Genomic DNA, 21,258 nt, shown 5'->3' on the forward strand with positions numbered 1-21,258 from the left:
GTCTCAGGCAGCAGGCCCTTTAACTCCAAATATAAATCAGCGTTTCCAAATTTGACCTAAACGCTATGACTGTACTCCAAGTGGAATTCATTTCCCTCTGTATTGACTATTTTCAGTTTTTCAAAGTTAAACTCTCAGAGCTTTCACGATCACTCCCAGACATATGCATGTACAGAACAGTGAAAAATTAGAGTAACCCAATGTAATGTGCCCAGCTGAGGCAGAACAAGGTAACATTGTCTTTTTGTTTTAGCTCTCATACTGTAAACAATTATCCTTTTCACAGTCTATAACTAGATGTTATTGTAATAATAATTTGCATTTTTTTCTCTTAATCTCTACATGGAAGTAGTTCACCTTGAATAAATGGAGAGATCTTCTTCTGAGAGGCCATCAAAGAGATTAATTCCATATACCTCTTTCATGGGCTGGACCACATTCTGGGGTTAAAAAAAAAAAAGAACGAGGAAGAATTTTTAGACATCTAGCATATTAATTATGTCCAAAGATGAAGAAAAACGAACCTGTGAATTTTTCAACAAAAGTAATCACAATATTTCTTCAACCTTATTCATTATACTTCTCATTGAAAGATTTTATAAAATCTGATTTCATTTCCACTTAAAATAGTTTATTTTAGGGTAAAAAACTTAAATAATTACCAGTTGCTTTTGTATGATGCAGGCATTGGCAAACTTTTTCTAAAGGTCCAGACAGTAAATATTTTAGGTTCTTTGGGTCATACCATCTCTGCTGCAACTACTCAGCTCTGCTGTTACAGTGCAAAGGCCACCACAGACAACATAAACAAACAGGCATGGCTGGGTGCCAGTAAAACTTTATTTACAAAAACAGGCAGCAGGCTGGATTTGGCCAATCTGGTTGCAGTTTGCTGACTCCTGGAATAATGGATTTAGTTCTTATCACATTTTATTTGCTATCTCTACCTCTAATGACTTTTGGCGAATTCTAGAAATTAAATTTCCCCAAAGCTAGATTCGGTTCTTTTGTTGTTTACATCCCTTTATTTTCCCTTAATATATTGGTTATATCAAATTGAACAGGATGAATTTCCCACTGAAGCTATGCAAAGATTGTGAGCCCAGGTCCAAACCCTGTATTCATTCCAACAACGGGCTGCTTAAAGAGGGATAAAATTCTCTTTAAAATTCTGAAGTGATAAGAATTCACCATTATACCTGGGAGCACAAATGCCAATCTTTTCTCAAAATGAAACCATTTGCAATTCTGTCGATGTATTCGGTGCCTCAACCACCGCACATTGGACAAGTGTGAGTGAGATAATGTCACCTTTTCTCAGCCTTTTAACTGAAAGTAGGATTTTAGAGTTCTTTCCTCAGAGCCTCCCGCTGGCCCACACAAGCTCCTCTCCCACACACCTCGGTCACTTTGGCACTGTCTCCCGTGTCAGTCATCTTCACTGGGGTGGAGCGCTGCGACACAGAGCCCTCCTCTTCCCTGTCGGTCCCAGAGTCATCCTCAGAGCTGCTGGACACAGCCTCCTCGCTGGGGGGTGGCGGGGCGCTGGCTGCCGTTTTCCGCTGTAGTACAGCTTCTTCTCGATTGCTTTTGTTTCTTTGAAAGATCAATATGGAGGTGAAGCATCTTTAAAGCAAACCCTCAACACGCACTGCGCAGCAATCTACCCCAAAGCTTTAGTCCTGGTGAAGCATAAGAAAATGACTGTGAGAAACTGGTTTCTAAGCTCAAGTTTTGCTAATGGGAAAACCTTAATATTTTACCATGTACAGGTACTGACTTTATATGAATTTGAAACCTGTTACAAATTCAGAAAATAAACCAGAATGTGAGTGTAAGCCAGTGCAGAGAAGTCTTCTGACCACTTAGTTACTGTGTCTTCTTTGGTAACTGAAATCAATATTTTCAAAATGTATGGTACAATAATAGACTATTTGTTTGAGGTACTAGTATAATTACCTATAACTTGTAAAAGCTTCAATAGCAAATCCATGTATATTTCCTTCCTTCCTGTGATTTTTATCAATCACAGTATCAGCAGATTATTTGTACAAAAGTAGTAATTAATGAACATAAACTAAATTTTAAAATTTACTGTTATTAGTAGATAACTATATTTGCTGAACATTCCTTCTAACAGTAAGAGATAGATAGGGTGGGGGGGAAGGGAACAGAAAAAATACCCAGACTTATAAAAGAATTTACTTTTATTTTAGTTCCAAATTCGAGAGTAGTAAGAATATTGTGTTTTTTTGATTCAAAAAATATTTTATAGTAATAATTTTGGCTTTTATTAATGTTTAATATTCCACTCTTTTAAAAAAGTTCTCTGCAAGGGATATAAAATACCACAATATTCTGAAATATTCTAGGAAAGGAAAATGTAATACTATCTGACTGTGGGTTGGATAATTTAGAAAATAAATTAGTTTCTACTTTCAACAATTAAAAATTAAAGTTGATAGCATTTCTGTGCCATATACTAATATAGCTGGTCATTTACATATTTGTCCCAGGAACTCCTTAAATTCTAAACTCTTCAGGACATCCTAGGCTTCTGGCCCAGGGCTTAACATATATTATTTAAAGCCACATTTTTAAGCCACAGAAATGGTGTGTCCAAAAAATAGTAATATATATTCCATTGTATAAATCACATGTAGCTAGAATCTAATTAGGGCCCTATACACACTCCTAAGTATAATTAGGACTCAGCACCTACAGTTTGGTCAGGGTCTAGAAGAAATCTTACCATTGCATTTATTCAGGTCAGCGGCAGTAACTGATTCTTATGCTAGAACACAAAACAGTTCACTCCAGTCTCTAAGCATGAAGATGTAAACATGGTTCATCGTGTTCTCCATATTATTGGATATAAGAAAAAAGTCTCCCTCAAAACAATGTTACAGTTATATACAGAAAATCTATTAATCTCTCTATCTGAACATATTTGCTTTAATGTTTCCTCAGGATGCCAACAAAAATAAATATGTTGAATATAAATTTTTACCTAAGTATTTTATGTCGAGGGAAATAGAGGATGCTGAGTTATTCATAGGACATACATTATGCCATCTGTGATATTTCTAATTAAAAATTAAAAAACTCAGCCTGTGGCTGAAATTCCCATAAATTCTACTTTCCACATTGAATACCTTAGTGATCCCAGTGCTACAAGCAAACTACTGTATGGCTGCAAGAAATGGACTGTGTCCCAAACTGTGTGACTTGAAGCCATTAGTTTTTGGTGGAAATTACATTGCAAACGCTATCTTATTTTACATGAATCTTTAAAATTTCATTCTACATGCAAATCTTACCCCAACACTGATTTTCCGGTTTCATCTGGTTTACGCACAGTAAATGGACTTGGATCAATGCCAATGGTCTTAGGCATAAAGTCACTGAAGAAAAGAGAAAACAAATTACATCTGAATCTCTGTCCATCCAGATGATACTGCCTTCCACTCAATTCACATTTGTATACTATTCCTTCTTAGCCCTTGGAGTTCCATATATTCGGAGGCCGATGTTGTGGGGAGCTTGGGTGGTCAGGGCCATAAAACCCTATGAACTAACGGCACTAGGCAACTTCACTGTTATTAGTCTTCACTGTGAATTTTCTTTATGATTATAAATCAGGAATTTAAGATTTTGTGTACTGGAACAGAGTTGATATCTAAATCACTACTAAGATGTATACCCTCTGGTTATGTATTACGATTAGTTTTCAGGTAAAATTAAACTCATAAAACCCACTGACTTTTTAAAACACTAAGCCACTTGGTTTTATGGACAACGTTTTCATTACACTATACCTTCTAAGGAAGCAGACATAATGATAAAAAATACAGTGGCACAAATTAAAGTATCAACATTTACCTCATTAGGCTAAGGTTCATTCATTAAAACACTGGTGGAACACTTCAAATAGAAATTGTTACCACCTACTAAGATAAGTGAAAGCTACTTCCTCACGATGCAAGACCTACCTATCACTGCTGAAGTCAGACCAAACTCCTTACTAGTTGCTAAAAAAAAGCAACAGTTATTGGCAAAGATACTGCTCCAAGTGTGAGTCAATATTACATTTTTTTGAAGGAAAAGAAAGTAATATTGAATCTGACTCAAAATGCCTCTTTATCAGTTTGAAAATGTTGTAAAATGTAAGTGTTGTAAAATGTAAGTGGTTTAATTTTTCTTTCTTTTTGAACATGTAGTTGATCCTCATTATCGGTGAACTCCATATTTGAGAATTTGCTTACTCACTGAAATTTATTTCTAATCCGAACATCAACACTCAGAGCTTTCACCATCCCTCCCAGATGTGTGCATGTGCAAAAGCGTGAACAATTAGAATAAGCCACTGCTCCTGTTCCCAGCTGAGGCAGAACAAGGTGACAGTCTGCCTTTCGGTATTAGCTCTCACGCTGTAAACAAGTATCCTTTCCACAGTCTATATGGTGCCATGGTTTTCACATTTTTGTGCTTTGTGTTGGTGATCTCTGTCTAAAATGGCCCCCAAGCGTAGTGCTGAAGCTGTCTTGTGTTTTAGAGCACAAGACAACTGTGTGTTATACAGAAAATACGTGTGTTAGAGAAGCTTCATTCAGGCAGGAGGCATAGTGCTGTTGCTGTGAGTTCAATGTTAATGAACTGACAATATGTATTAAATAAGGTGTCTTTAAACAGAAACACACAAAACAATGGCTGACGAAAATGTGACCGGTGGCTTTCAGGAACCTAACAGTGTGTTTCCCCTAGGAGTAGGTATTCACTGGTCTCTAATTCAGTGTTTTCAGGAGCTTTATAGAACGTAAGTCTTGTAAATACAGAAAACCCGTGTATACCTGTATGTATGCATATACCTAGCATCATTCATCTTTTGCTGAATTGAAAAATTCTGGAAATGACAATGAGCTTATAGTTAAAACTGCTAAACTTTAACAAGTTTAATTGAAAATCAAGCAAGTAAAAACTCCAAATTTTCCATCTAAAACTGAAGCAAAATGTAGAGTGATTTCTAGGAAATAAAAACCATAAAACGTTTCCACGTGTACCATGTTAAGCTTAGGCATACATATATCACATTTGAAGAAAATTTAAAATATAACAATGTAAACTTCAGCATTAAACATAATAATCAAAGAGTGCTATGCTTGACCTAATTTTCTTATACTAGTTCTATCATTTTCCTAAAAGGCCCCACACCAAAGTCTAAAAGAGACCCAGAAAAATGAAGTTATGTTCAGGGATGATAGACCAGGACGGGGAGAGTCTGGAAGCAAGGTCACATGACTTACGAAAGAAAGAATGGAAGATATTTACCCTGAAAAAAATTACTACTGCTTCCTCCAATATCTGGCAGGCTGACCTATAGAAGAATTAGACTTGCACTGTGCCTAATAAAAATAGTAATATAATGGTAGCCACCCTTTATTAGTTTCCTGTGTCAGGCACATTAGGGACTTGGCATGTGTGTGTATAGTATTTACGTGTGTAGGTGTGTGCGTGTCACGCTCACCCCTCTGTGTAAGAAATGAAGAAACAGAGACTCAAGATACGTTGGATAATTTTCTCAAAGTCACACAGGTAGGCAGTGGCTGGTCTAAGATTCACATCCCGGCCTTTCTAGTACCAAAGACTATGTTTTTTCCCCACAAATTATGTTAGCTCTCAACTTCTATGTTCAATGAAAAAAAAACTGAGTTTACTTCAAATGACAAAGTAGGACCAGTGAGAGGCAGGTTTCAACTGATCAAAGGGCAGCAATTAACTCCAGTTGTCTAACAATAGAAGGGACTCCTTCCTGAAGTGGTGGGCTCCCCATCACAGGAGGTATTCAGGGGCTGAAGCACCACCTGCTTGCAGAACAGATTTCGGGTAAAGTAAGACATGTCTCTATAAACCAGGACAACTGCAGTTCCCAAATCCTTATAGGAGCAGAATGCTCGTGACATACCGTGCAGAACTTGTCATAGCCAAGCAAAAGGTATCATCAAAACTGCTCAGTTCGTACGGTCGGAAGAACTCATTGTGGATGTCAATCTCTTCTTCGTATTTGTGAAATTTCTTCACTATCAACTTCTTTAAGTTCGCAGCACAGATAACTAAGAGAGATACTGCCTGTTACTCTTTCGATTATATCTAGCAAACATGTCGATAATTATCAACTGTTTCCAAACAGCTCACTGAACAAGGTTCCATTTCTGTCTTTGGCACTCAGGAAAGAGACAAAATATATGTGCACAGAATATACAACGTAAAGCCGAGTGTCACAGGCTGTAAGGGGGCAGGAGCAAGGAGTTGTTTTAGAAGTCATATTATTCAGCTCTTTCAGTTCCTTTCTGCTCTTAAATAAGTGCCCTCTGGCCTTGTAGATAAAAATCAAGCAGCTATTTCACTAAATTTTCTTGTATATTTCAAATCCTGTTTATGGCCAATGTTAAACTGTCAAAAGTCCTTTCCTTTCTTCCAGAACCTTCGTAGCAATATGAGTGATCATTTTGCCCAGAATTTTAAGCTTCCAAATACTTTTTAAAAATCAATAATTTATTAAGAACTGAAAATCATTTGCTATCTTCTGACTTCATGACTTCACCACCCAGAGCTGGGATGGTTAACCACGCTACGTGGCGTCCCCAACCGGAGTGTTCCAGACGGACAGTAATCATACTTCCCTTTCACACATAAAAAAATTGGCTTGCCCAAGGTCAGGGGAATCAGAAGCAGAACCAGGGCCAAACCCTATTTAAAACAGAGCAGTTATTTAAATTTGGAAACATCGTTCTAATGTATTGTACATTGGAGAATATTTTTTAATACAAAAATTTTCCTGTCTTTCTGACCAATTAATAAAATTTAATTAAACTTTAGTGACTAAAAGATACTTTTAGAAACACATCTATACCTTTTTTTACTGCTTAGGTGTAGGAAAAGGTTTTATTTCTCCTTGTAAATGGGTCTTCACTTTCTCCCCATTACCACCAAATATCTAGAAATACAATTAGTACTAATTTGAAATGATGAAGTAGTATTTTATATCTACTAAACATGTAAGGGACATAACCTAATAAGTGTAAGACACAATACAAGGCATTGGCCTACTTAGATAAAAGAAGTTTAAAACAATCCCTGCCCTTTAAAAAGCTGTCTAAGATGTCTCAACCCCCTTATAACAGCAACATAACACTGAGTAGCTATTCATTTCTTTCTAACAAAATATTATATGCCAAGAATTTAATACTTCAAGCTCATGTAGGAATAATTCCAAAATGTTAGTATGAAAACTAAAAGAGAAACAGCATACCTACCTTCATCATAAGGCAGTGGTAAATGTTTTATTATCTCTGGTGTCCACCAGTAAGTATAACTATAAAATAAAAAAAAAGAAAGATGGATTAAATGTAAATGTTGGTTTTCTACAATTCACTAGATTAAAGGGATTGTATGATTTATGGTAAGATAGTACCTCATACATCAAAGTTTTTTTTTTTCTTTTTCTTTTTAAAACACGTTTGTGAAGCTTTTGGCATGGTAAGTCTTCAACATGTTAATTACTTTCCCAACCCCTTTCTTGTTTCAACTGTCACAGATCTACAAAAATGCCATGAACACATCTGAGAGTCAAAATGCTCTGATGTACTTTTTGCTAAAACAAGATTTGGGTATACTAAGCCAGATTCTATGAGCTGCTGTTACTTGTCCCCAGGGAGGGGACTGGCACCCGGTGAGTGGCGGGGCCTTGGCTGCCATGATTGGCTTGTATGTAATTATCTGAGATTTAGATTACCTTTTCTACTCTGCTCTATGTGCATGGGTCTGTGTGTATAGTTTCTTAAAACAGTTCAGCAAAATCATGAAGTGAATGGATAGTCCTAAAGAGCAAGTTCGCTCAGAAAATAGTATAAGCCCTGTTTATCTTTCTAAGTATTCATTAGTTGATCAGAGTAATCAAATGAGAGTAAGGCAGGGAATTTCAACGATCTGGATTTCTGCTTGAACACTCATCTGCTCTGAGCAGAGAATCTGAAAGAGCCTTCTTGCTGAACACTGAATTTAATTATAAATCAAATTCTGATGAAGTGGATATTTAAAGAAAAAATGCTATATCAAAGTTCACGAGAACTAGGAAGCGGAATGATGTGTGGTGGCATATCAAAACTTTTTAAAAAACACCTTTTCAAAAGGTTCAGAAAAAAGAGCCTATGGACAGAAATGCTGAGAATATAACTTTAAACAAATGAAAGGCTTTCTAAATATAAAATGCTGACATTATAATCTTGGATAATCCCATTATGAAGAATGGGGGAGTATTTAAATGAAATAGGCAACACAGAGAACTCTCTTTGGAGATGGCAAGCAGAATATGCGTACATAACCAAGCATGATGAAGAAAAGAAATATGAAACAAAATATACCCAGCTTAGTCAATAAAAAGTACATATTATAAAAACGTGTTTTAATTCAGAGTGCACCATGTGGAGAAAAAGAATTACGAGATAATCTTGTATTAGTGATTTGAGACCAGGACGTAATTTTTTTCTAAATAACACTAAACTGTATTTCCTAAGCAAGACAAAGCAACTTAACAATACTTTTTTGGAAGTCCACCTCCTCTAAGTGGGTCTCAGAAGAAAAGAAGCCCAGGAGAAATGTGTGCCCTGGGAAAGAGGAACTGAAATGGATGGAGGATGAGAGCGTGAGAAGACCAAGCCCAGGACTGGGAATCTTCATTACCTCCAGCACCAGGTACATTTACTCAGAGAAAGAACTCCTGCACCAGGACAGAAACCTCCTTTGGGACCAGGGATCAGAGGAGGGAGATGCAAGTTGGTGTCAGTTCTTTCTCTGTGTATGTACAATACCTAGGAAGTCAGCATCTTTTCTCTTTTTCAGTCCCCAGCATTAAGAACGCTCAGTTCCACTGGCTCACATAGAAAGGTTAAGGAGATTAAAAATGACTCTTTAGTTCCCCACGTTAACTTCGGAGCCCTCTGAAATAACATATATGGACTTTAGCAAAGCAATCAATATTTGCGAACAAGACACAGAATATGTGGGCAGGATAACAGTATAGTTAAGTGATAACAATATAGTAAGTTACAGCTGTTGAAATGATTCCAACCAAAAATTATGGAACAATTTTAAGGAATTGTCTGGTGGTATTCCACATGCCAGCTACGCTATTCAGTAATTTTCATCAAAGACTTTTATTAGAATCAAGGTGGCCCGGATGATTAAATGTAAAGAAGCTACAAAGCTACTAAGATGAATAGTTAATAGAAAGGACACACATTTAAATACTTTTTTGGGGAAGCAGTCAAAGCATATATGAGCAGGACAAGAATGCTCAAATGAACACAGCCTGGTATAAATATGGCATGGCAGCACGACATGTTAAAAAGACTTGGGAGTTCTAACAGACAGGAAGGTCTGAGTTAACACTATGATGGAAAGGCTGAAAACAGTTAATGCAATCTTACACTTAATGATAAAAATAGAGTACCAAGGACAGGGGAATAATGGTCCCATAAAAGTTGGCACCAATCAGACCAAACTCTGACTATGATTGGACCCAGGTTTGGACACCAGTTTAAAAAGAACATTGACATCGACTGGAATACATACAGAGGAGAGAATTCTGAATGCTAAAGATACTTGATACCACAGCATATGAGGAACAGCTGAAGAAAGTGGGGCCATTTAACCTGGAGAAGACGAGATTTTGAGAATGTATGAACTTGTCTTCAAATATTTAAAAGATGATCAAGGGGATGAGGAAATCATAAAGGTCTCAGTGGGTTGAACTAAGATTTGTAGGTAAAGTGCAGAGAAGCAGGTCTCAGCATGATATGAGGAAGAATTGTGTAAGTGAACTTTCTGAAACAACTGCCTCCTCAACCAGGCTTGTGCTGGTTGACAAATGAGGACGAGTCAAGCACAGACCAGATGACCTCTCTCTGGGCAGATACAGAAGAAAGTCCCACAGCAGACAGTGAGTGGAGCCAGGAGACCTCCCAACTCTGAGTCAGTGAAATAATTAATGCTTCAGATCTAACAACATCTTGGTGACATTATAAACACTTAGATGATGGATGCCACAACCTAAGTCAGAACAAAGCTTCAAATAGTAGTTTTGAGCCGATCAATAAATGTGGGATTTTGAGTAACAAGTAGTTACCTGTAGGGGACCTGGTTTGGATGAACTCTAGACAGAGCTAGGTTTATTATTCTTTTATCATTTAATAAAAACATTATTTCAGAATAAATCAATGGTAAACACAGTATAGAATACAGGAGGATCACCAAATTTGGAAACAAACAAATACATAATAAAGTTTCTATTTATATTATAATAAGCGATAAAATAATGTTACTTAAGTTTCCAGATTTTATGGCCACCTATATGATTTTTAATAAATGTTACAACTAGGGAATGTGATCTACTTAAAGAATGAAAACAATACTGATATCTATTGGATTTAGTATGTGCTAAGCACTTGTATTATCTCATCTGATTCTCAGAAAAACCTACAAGTTATACACTATTATCTCCGTTTTACCGATGTGGACAGAGAATCAGACCAGTTACATGACTTGCTCACTGTCTCACGGGTAGTAACTGGAGGCAGTCTCTCCATCACCTGACCACTTCAGGGCTGTGTTTATTCTGTGGCAGACCCAGTACTAGGCACTTCCTCACATTTTCTCATTTAATCTGCAAAACAACCTTATGAGGTGTGCATAGTCATCTCCATTTTACAGATGAGAAAACGAGATTTCCAGAAGTTAAGAAGCAGGTCTAAGGTCAAACACTTGCAGAAAATCCGACTCAGCTGCATGCAAGCCTTAAATCCACACTCTTGTCCTGTTAGTGCCTCTGGCTAAATTGTTCATTTCTTCTGAGAATTATACTGCTTTAACTGGCATCAAAATAATCAGTATAGGTGGGTGACACTAGAAAGTCCAAAATAAAACACTGAAATTTATCTTACAGTATTTATAACTACAGTATCAATTTTTGACACGATTAACCAATTTTTGGGATTCTTGATGTTCTGGAGAAAAAAGCAAAAACAACTGAGAGAGAGCCATGTCAGCTACTTCGATAAAACTTTATTTTTAGTAGCAGGCTTGTAGCTGATTCTTATCACCTAACTAGCTGAATAATCTGTCAAAATACATTCTCTTCACACCTCAGTATCCTTTTTTTCTAGAAAATGGGGATGTAACACTAGCTTCTTTTTATTTCCCCAAATAAGCTCTAACACTACCTGCCTTAGTTATGTAACTCAAGGTAAGCAAGTAGTTTAATTTACCCTTGAAAAATACTAGCTAATTTCTGCAGTAGAAAATCAAGTTTTTGTTGTTTCCAACTTGTCTTAATAGTTTCAATACTTAGAAGCAATATAAAATTTCAGAAAATCAAACACATTTACCCATAGTCAATTGTATCACCAAAGCTAAATATAGGTATTTACGCTCATTTCTCCCCAGATAAATGTAATTAGTTCCAAATTTTTTGCTTGTCAGCCAAAATTCACAGAAGCAATCATTTATTAGTATTAAATTTAATGTAAAAACCAGCAGAGCTTCATTTATAGGGAAAGTAAGCTCAAGCATTAAGTTGGTTATTCCAGTAATATGCACATATCAGAACAAATCTGAGAAACTTATGAAGTCTGACACTTCCCTAATATTTTAAATATTCCTGAAGTGACACAGAATTTGGTTTAACAGCTGTAACATCCGCATTTGCTAATTCACCAGTTGTTTGTGGTCTATCCACATAATTAGCACAGACTGTCAATAACCCCTGTAGTGTTTGGGAGGCGTCAGTGCACAAAATAAGGGCTATATCAAACTGGTGCTGCGAGAGAAGAGCATTATGAAAGAACTTGACATTATGGGCCTGTGAACAGAATGGACCAGGCTCCAAACTCATACACATATATAAAAATTGCGCTGATGGGGCAAAACTGATTATATTAGGACATGACTCCTCAATTAAAACCATGAGTGTTCTCATGAAATCCTCACAATAACTCTGTGAGGCGTGTCCTGTCGTTTACACTTTGCAGATGAGGAAAATGAGGCTTAGAGAGGTTAAATACCTTGTCCAATGCCACACAACTGCAGATACTCAACTCTCTGACCCTGAGGCCCACACTATAGGGTGTCCTGTTAAAACACTTCAGGTACACAGTGCATCTCTTTTGAGGACATTAATACTTATTTAACTGTCATCAAAATGACCTGACCTGATGAATAACTCTAAAAAGCCCAAATTGAGTGGTAAAGGTGATGGGAGTGGTATCTGCCACTGAAGTCACTGCGCTGGTTTCCTGTCTTGACTAGTATCTCCAAGAGTTGGTTGTGCTTCGGAGGAAGAAACACTGGAGGAATTCCAAAGCGACGCTGCTTAGACACCACCCTTGAAGACCCAAAAGCTGACTCCTTAAATGTCAAAATTCTTTCGAGTTCCCCGGTGGTAGGAAGCACTCAAAAATGATGGTGATGGTTTGCCTTAGTGAAGGTATAACTTACATTCAATAAGTAAGTCCTGAAACTTTGTATCTTGCGGAAAATGCAAACCACCAATTGTTAAGGACAATTTCCCAAACCTACTCTCAGGGCGTCAACAATACTAAATTCCTCATGGCAAACAGGTAGAAAGGCTGACTACTTCAGTAACATGTAATTATTTCTCAAAACAAAACAAAACAAAACAAAGTTTCATTTTCAAAATAACATCAAATCTGAGTTTACATATAGACTAGGGAGAAAAATACCTCCTTGTTGGTAAAAGCTTCATGGTGTTTTTATGATGCAAATAAAAATCTGTTGGGAGTTCCCAGAGATGAGGTTTCCCTTCTGTGGGATGGAAAACTCCCAAGAAGAGATTAATGGCATCTTGTCTGTCAGCATCTAAAAAGCAAAGATACGCATTTCAGGAAATCCATTACTGACATACGCGACTCAGAAGAACGTTTTCTCAGGAGAATGAGTACAACTGTGATTCCATGGAATACATCTTTGAAAATAACAGTATTTATACTTCAGAAGCCATACACAAACAAATCTAAAACCACGATTTTGAGCAGAGTTTAAAATTTGCTTCAAAATGTTTTCTTTTTGCTCCATACCTCTCATAATATAGAGGATACTGCAAGAAACTTGAATTTTGAGAGGTTCTTAAAAATCTTGAAGAACTGCCATAATACCACAGTGATTTTTAGGATTAAAATATATTCTCACCATTTGTTAGTTTTACTGAAATAAATACATCTCTACATTATTGCAAACACAAGCAGAGATATTAGAGACAAATAAAATAACCCAATTCCTACCCATTATCTGTTGCACATCCTTGAACAAGTTAGTTCACATAGTTTCCACTTTGAATCCTTGAAAAGCTAAGTCTCCATTTCTTTAGCAGAGAATGTGTTTACAACATTTCCTGCTCTCCCGCTCCGCCCCGCTGTGGACCTGGCCCATTCCCTTTTGTGTTTGCTAATAAAGGCAGAACAGGCACACTGATAATAGCCTCATTCTAACCATTCAATCACTCCAAATTACTGACCATGTATGTATATGTTGTATTTCCTCTTCCTCTTCTAATTAAATTTTGGTAAAAATGATGATAAGCTCTGAAGTGGTCTTATAAACTTCCTTTCCCATTCTGCACCGTCTCCCCCCAGCATCCTTTTTTCTTTCCCCTCACTTCCTTCTTTTCATTCTTGTCTCAGAGCTCTAGGTACTCAAGTTTGGGGCAGATATCCACAATATAAATAATGACCTCTTTCTGAAAATGAGCATGGAACTCAAAACATAGCCCAGTACAAATGACTGTTTTTGAAATAACATTATCATAAAATCAATTTTCTTCCAATAGATATTGTGAACACATATACCTGAAATTTAGCAACATTGTTCTCATTGGGCTATTTGGTCATTTCAGCAAAAGCAATAAACGCAATATGGTACACCAAACATGTATTTGAGTTATTAGTATTTTGACAGGAAGTATTCCATTAAAACAGCGTTTTCAGGCTAAAAGTAACATGTAAAAGCAATGTGTTTATATGCTGAATATATTTAGGGGCTTTTTTTGCCATTTGTTGAGAGAAAACATTAAGTATTAAATGATGTAGACATTATCGCATCCTCTTTAAATACAAAAGTAAACATACTGCTTTTATAGTAATTACATTCCTTATGCTTCTTGAATAGCCTTAATGACAGTTACTAACTCATCTATGTGGTACCTCAAAATATCTTAATGCTATCTAGAGAAGCTTTCCATTTTTTAGCCAAGTTTTCAAGGAGTTTCTTTCATCCTTTAAACCTAAGAGTAGCTACCTTTAATTTTTAGCAAGTATGAAAAAATACAGGATGTGAGAAACATAACCAAATAAAGAATAGTCCTTCAAAGGATCATAAAGAAGACTTCTTGAAGGTACTACTATTGTTATAACTTAAAATATATCTATGGAGCTTATGGTCACTAGTTAAGCTTGGACTATAAAGCCAGGCCTAATGAGCCTGAAGATTTTTTCCTGGCTCTTTTGACAGCAAGTGAGACAATCACGCTCAGGAAGTACTTGTGGTATTTTGGATATGGATAGGAGCCTAAAACAGGAAAGTTCTCTGTAGAATAAAATGATTACCTATTTTTGTACTCAATCATGTTTCAAAGGAAAAAAGAATATGCACCAATTCAAACTCCATTCAAACAGCTAAACACTAACCAGTTTTATTATACACTGTATTTAAATAGATCAGGCTTGAATATAACAATTCTTTTTAATCAGCCATAAACTTTATTTTGGAAGTAGAAAATTTGTTATTCTAATATTTTATTAAGTGTGTGATAAAAGGGCCCTGATATCAGTAATGAAAAGGAACATTATTTGACTGTGATAAGAGCTGCTGCGAGGCTGAGTAGATAAAGATAGAAAAGTGACCCCTGGGATCTGGCAATGTGGGAATAGTCGGTGATTTTGACAAGCACATTTTCAGTGGCATGATAGGGCAGTGAAGCAAATGGAGAGAATAGGATTTAAGAGAGGAAACAGGCACGCAAATAATTCTTTCAAGAGGTTTTGCTTATGTAGAGAAATGGGATGTGGGATTAAGGCTAGAAGGAAAGGTGAGATGGAAAACACTAAGGTGTGCTTTCATGCTAATGGAAAAGAGGAAGTAGAGAGGGAGAAACAGACCAGGTACAACAATGAGCACATAATTAATTACAGGACTGCAGGAGGGAAGGGATTTCAGAGCACAGTAGAGGGGACAGGGCCACTTCAACACGATAACACAACACAAGGTAGAAACTATGGGTGTGAGAAGAGCAGGCTCTGCATTTGTTGGTAAGACAAAGCGAGAGTTCACCTCAATGACTTATTTTCTCAACGAAGTACAAAGCAAGGTCATCAGCTGAGATTGGAGTGCTGTAGGATTAGAGAAAGGACAGGTATGAAATGGTCGTTTTGGAGAGTGGGAGCATGAACATACCAGGGAAGTATAGTATAGTAGCTGTCACTGCAGTCAGTTTAAACTGAAAGTAGTAAATTGAAACTTTTTCTTTTGCCACATTTAATTGTGGGAGAGATGGATAGTTGTGTTTTAATCAGAGTTACTAATGCTATTTAAAATGTCATTAAAGCAAAACATGTTTCCAATTGTCCTCTTTCCGCTATTGCCAAACCAAGCTTATTCACTCTAAACATGCTGTTGGAAGAATGACCTTGGTAGGCTATCTCACGCTTCCTGATAAACTGAAATGCTCAGCATGCTCCCTGGCATTTACCTCTTTCAGTGATGGGCAGAAAGAGAAACAGTTCCACTACCTTATAGCACTATCATAATGCTAGATGATATCGTCTTGACAGTTTTCTGTAATTACTGTTTTCTGTACATGGTAAGCTTTAAAGTCTTTACCCTGAGAGCTTTATTTTAAAATCTCTGTTTGAGGAGGCTATGATTCCCCTCCATGCATGCACACACACATGCTTACTACATATAAATTGTACATGTGTGTATATATGTATGTTTGTATGTATAAATACAGATCCATTATCAACTACTGTAGGTATCCTATTTTTTTCTTATAATAGTATTTAAATTCAGTGAGCCTCAGCAAAAAAAAATTCAGGCTTACAAAAATGTAAGCAGAAAGCGCTTAACAAGGTCCTTAAGGCAATTATAATTACAAAGCTCTTCCTAATATCCAAAGTGAATATCTAGGTACCTCTTCTTTCCTTGTTGGTGTCCGTCAACTGATTAGGTAACCAGTTATGTTAGAAATGAAAAGATGCTTCTTAGAGACAAACCTCAGAGCCTGCTAATATGTGAAGCCTTAGAAAGTTTTTAAAATGAGTTCGAAAGGAAGTCAGGTGGGTTGTCCATATAGCATCAATCTATCTATACAAACTAACAATAAAATTCCTAACAACCTAATTTCAAATATCTTCCTGCTTACCTACAGGCATAACATGAGGACATTAATTAAGTTTTAAGTCATCTTGAGTGCTTTAAAGAATATGGTTCTATAAATATGTTATTACATAATATTCATTGTAATTTAAAAATAGGTTGTACACCCCAATGACACCATGCTTCTCAAAATAAAGTCTATTTTAGCACCATTATTCATAAAATAATTCCCGTAAAGTAATTCCCGTCATACTAGTTCCTCTTTCAGTTGTGCATTTAATTTTGCCTTGCCTTTCCACTTGTGCATGTTACTATTTTATAAAATTTTTAGGGCAGCCGGTTAGCTCAGTTTGGTAGAGCGTGTTGCTACGGTACTAACACCAAGGTTGCCGGTTCGATCCCCACATGGGCCACTTTGATCTGCACCCTTCTTTGAAAAGGAAACTTTTTATTAAATTCATTGGAGTGACACTGGTTAGTAAAATTACATAGGTTTCAAGTGCACATTTCTGTAATACATCATCTACATATCGCATTGTATGCTCACCACCTAGTCAGTTCTCCTTCCAACACCATATACTTGACCTCCTTTCCCCTCTTCTACTGCCCTCTTCCCCCCTTACCCACTGGTAGCCTGTTGTCTGTGTCTATGATTTTTTGTTTGTTTGTCTTGTTCGTTTGTTGTTTTCAGTTTTATATCCCACATATGAGTGAAGTCACATGGGTTCTCGACTTTTTCTGTCTGACTTATTTCTCTTAGAATGATAATCTCAAGATCCACCCATGTTGTCACAAATGGCAATACTTCATTTTTCTAATGGTTGAATAATATTCCATTGTATATACTCGTATGTACCACATCTTCTTTATCCAATTATCTATCGAAGGACATGTTGGTTGTTTCCATGTCTTGGCCACCATGAATCATGCTTCAATGAACATAGCGGTGCACATATCTTTACGGATAAATGTTTTCAGATTTTTTTGCGTAGATACCCAAAAGAGGGATTGCTGGGTCGTATGGTAATTCTGTTCTTAATTTTTTGAGGAACCTCCACACTGTTTTCCGTAGTGGCTGTACCAATTTATGTTCCCACCAACAGTGTATGAGAGTTCCTTTTTCTCCACAACGTCTCCAAAACATTATTATTTGTCTTGTTGATAGTAGCCATTCTAACAGGTATGAGGTAGTATCTCATTGTGGCTTTGATTTGCATTTCCCTAATAGCTAATGAAGTTAAGCATTTTTTCATAAATCTGTTGGCCGTTTGTATGTCTTCTTGGGAGAAGCTTCTGTTTAGGTCTTCTGTCCTTTTTTAATTGGATTGTTTGTTTTTTTGTTGTTGAATTGTATGAGTTCTTTATATATTTGGGATATTAGCCCCTTATTGAAAGTGTTGTTTGCAATATCTTCTCCTATCTGGTTGTTTTGTTGATAATTTCATTTGCTGTGTGGAAGTCTTTTAGTTTGATATAGTCCCATTCATTTATTTTTACTTAGACTTCTCTTGCCTTTGAGGTCAATTTCATAAAATCCTCTTTGAACCCAAGGTCCCTAAGTTTAGTACCTATGCTTTCTTCAATGCAATTTATTGTTTCAGGTCTTATGTTTAGGTCTTTGATCTATTTTAATTTTGGTACATGGTGATAGATAGCAGTCTATTTTCATTCTTTTGCACGTGGCTTTCCACTTTTCCCAGCACCATTTACTGAAGTGTCTTTCTTTTCTCCATTGTATGTTTTGGCTCCTTTGGCTAAAATTAACTCCCTATGTATACGTAGGTTTATTTCTGGGATCTCAGTTTTATTCTATTGGTCTGTGTGTCCGTTTTTCTGCGAATACCACGCTGTTTTGATTATTGTCACTTTGTAGTATAAACTGAATTCAGGAAGTGTGATACCGCCAGTCTTGCTCTTTTTCCTCAGGATTGCTTTGGCTATTTGGGGTCTTCTGTGATACCATGCAAATCTGATGATTTTTTTGTTCTATTTCTTTAAAAAATGCCACTAGGATTTTGATGGGGATTGCATTAAATCTGTATATTGCTTTGAGTAATATGGTCATTTTAACTATGTTGATTCTTCCAATCCACGAACATGGAATATCTTTCCATTTCTTTGTGTCCTCTTAATTTTCGGTGTATAGGCCCTACACATCCTTTGTTAAGTTTATTCTTAGGTATTTTATTCTTTTTGTTGCACTTGCAAAAGGTATTCTTTTTTCATTTCTTTTTCTGAAATTTCATTTTTAGTATGTAGAAATGCAATGGATTTTTGTACATTGATTTTGTATCCTGCAACTTTACTGTATTTGTTTATTGCTTCTAATAGCCTTTTGGTGGAGTCCTTAGGGTTTTCTAGATTTTTCCTGCTGTTTTTTGTATTGGTTTTTTTATTTTTTTTGCAGTTGATCTCCAATTTCAAAGCACTGTGGTTGGAGAATATGCTTGGTATGATTTCAATCTTCTTAAATTTGCTGAGGCTAGTTTTGTGTCTGAACATATGGTCTACCCTTGAGAATGTTCCATGTACACTAGTAAAGAATGTTTAGTCTGGTGCTCTAGGATGAAGGGCTCTGTAAATGGCAATTACGTCCGTTTGGTCTAATGTGTTATTTAAGGCTGATATTTCCTTACTGATTTTCTGTTTAGATGCTCTATCCAAAGCTGTCAATGGAGTATTTAGGTCTCCTACTATAACTGTATTGTCCCTTACTATAACTGTGTTTTTATCAGTTTCTCCCTTTAGTTCTTAGTAGTTGCTTTATATACTTTGGTGCTCCCTGATTGGGAGCACATATATGATGAGTGTTATGTCTTCTTGTTGTGCTGTCCCCTTTATCACTATGAAATGTCCATGTTTGTCTCTTGTTACCTTTTTTATCCTGAAATCTGTTTTGTCAGATTTAAGTATGGCTACACCCACTTTTCCCTGGATACCATTTACTTGGAGTATCGTTTTCCACCCTTTCACTTTGAGTCTATATTTGTCCTTGCAGCTGAGATGTGTCTCTTGAAGGCAGCATATGGTTGGGTTTTGTTTTTTTATTAAATCTGCTACTCTATCGTTGTTGTTGGTGAGTTTAGGCCATTTACATTTAAGGTGATTATTGATATATGAGGATTTCCTGTAGTCATTGTATCTTTTGTTTTCTGGTAGCTCAATGTCTCCATTGTTTCTTTGACTTTGTGTTTCTGCCTGTTATTTAACTTTGGTGGTATTCTATGGATTTTTTCCTGTTTCCTCTTTTTTTAATGTTGAGTGTTTTTGTTTTTTTGGGTTTTTTTGAGTGGTTACCACTAAGTTTACAGTATACATTGAGCTTATCCAGAGTAGTACAACGGGCAGAGTAGTACAGTGAATTCTAAAGAAATGATCTGAATAGCCTAAGAGTGCCACTGATAGGCTACATATTATTAGGCTGACACACTTAGTCCTACCAATTTTTCAATTCAGGGAAAAGGGGGAATTTGGTAGGACCTAGGTAATAAATTAACTCATGTATTTATTAATTCATCCCACAAATATTTACTCTGCCACAAGCAAGCCTTGGGGGCACCATAGTGAACAACTGTATATGGAGCTCTCAGGTCTCATTGTGGGGGGTGGGGAAGATATGGAAAACAATTAATTGCATAGTTAATGATTTAACTGTAATTGTGCCAAGTGCTACAAAGAAAAGTACAGAATTCTACAACAAAAATTGGAGAACCGTGCGAGGTCGGAGGGATAGTGGATGGGGGGAGAGGGGTCCACAGTGTGAGGGATATAAATGATGAACGTCTAAGTATTACCTTGTTTTGTACACCTGAAACTAATTAAAAAAAATAAAATGAAATGAAAAATTGGAGAACCTTCCTTGAGAAAGTGAAAGTAGAGTGAGCTGGCTAGGAATTAACTAGAAGAAGCTTGCTTGCAGTCATGTGTTCCAGTGGGTGGAACAGCATATGATTAAGGAGCCTCTGGCAAAAGAAGTATAACTTAGGAACCTATGAGAAGGACGGTCTGTCTGGAGAGTAGCGATGGAGAATGGAGATAGGAGTGAATGCCAGGATGTCAAGGTAGGCAGGGCCAGACCGTGTAGAACCGCTAGGTGTGTCTTGCACTCCTTCCTGCACCCACAAAGTTGCCAACCAGTTTCTGACTCCCCCATAGTGTGTGAATAGGGAAGGTAGTTGGTGTGGTAGAGTCCAAAGTGGCCTCCATGATGTCCACCTCCTGGTCTTCACACCATAGTGTAATACTCTCAGCTATGGGGTGAACTCTGTCTCCCCAAAAATATACATTGAAGTCTTAATCCCCAATACCCATGAAGGTGACCTTATTTGGAAATAGGGTCTTTGCAGATGTAATCAAATTAAGGTGATATCATACTGAATTAGGGTGGGCCCTAATGCAATATGACTGGTGTCCTTATAAGAAGAGGGAAATTTGACAGACACATGAAGGAGGAAGGCCATGTGACAACAGATTGAAGTGCTGCAGCTGCAAGCGTAGGAACGGCAAGGATTGCTGGCAAAACTACCAGAAAGTACGGAGAAGTAAGGATTCTCCCCTACAGGTTTCAGAGGGAGCCTAGCTCGGCTACCAACTTGATTTTGGATTTCTAGCCTCCAGAACTATGAGATGACAAATTTCTATTGTTGTAAGTCACCCAGTTTGTGCTGTTTTGTTATAGCACCCCTAGGAAATGTATACAGATTTCCCTTGTGTGTTGGTGGGATATGACAAAGGGATAGGATGTCACACTTATGGGTATATTATGTTATAGAAGACTGTCTTGCTAGAAGACTCATCCTAGAACTCTTTCCCTTGCTG

At 36.8% G+C, this 21,258-nt stretch overlaps 1 protein-coding gene across 1 annotated transcript in view; it reads right to left on the reverse strand.

Moving 5' to 3' along the window:
* The window catches only part of FIG4 (FIG4 phosphoinositide 5-phosphatase), a 109,038-nt gene that overhangs the window by 42,294 nt on the left and 45,486 nt on the right, over nucleotides 1–21,258 (reverse strand). Inside the window, exons 16-21 of the mRNA XM_081036901.1 lie at nucleotides 12,795–12,930; nucleotides 7,314–7,372; nucleotides 5,963–6,110; nucleotides 3,321–3,404; nucleotides 1,401–1,596; nucleotides 358–440 (exon numbers count right to left, since the gene is read on the reverse strand). Coding sequence (XP_080893027.1) covers nucleotides 358–440; nucleotides 1,401–1,596; nucleotides 3,321–3,404; nucleotides 5,963–6,110; nucleotides 7,314–7,372; nucleotides 12,795–12,930 — 706 coding nt within the window. The remainder of the gene's footprint in view (nucleotides 1–357; nucleotides 441–1,400; nucleotides 1,597–3,320; nucleotides 3,405–5,962; nucleotides 6,111–7,313; nucleotides 7,373–12,794; nucleotides 12,931–21,258) is intronic.

This window comes from Rhinolophus hipposideros, assembly GCF_964194185.1.
Source record: "Rhinolophus hipposideros genome assembly, chromosome: 3".
Taxonomy (NCBI): Eukaryota; Metazoa; Chordata; class Mammalia; order Chiroptera; family Rhinolophidae; genus Rhinolophus; species Rhinolophus hipposideros.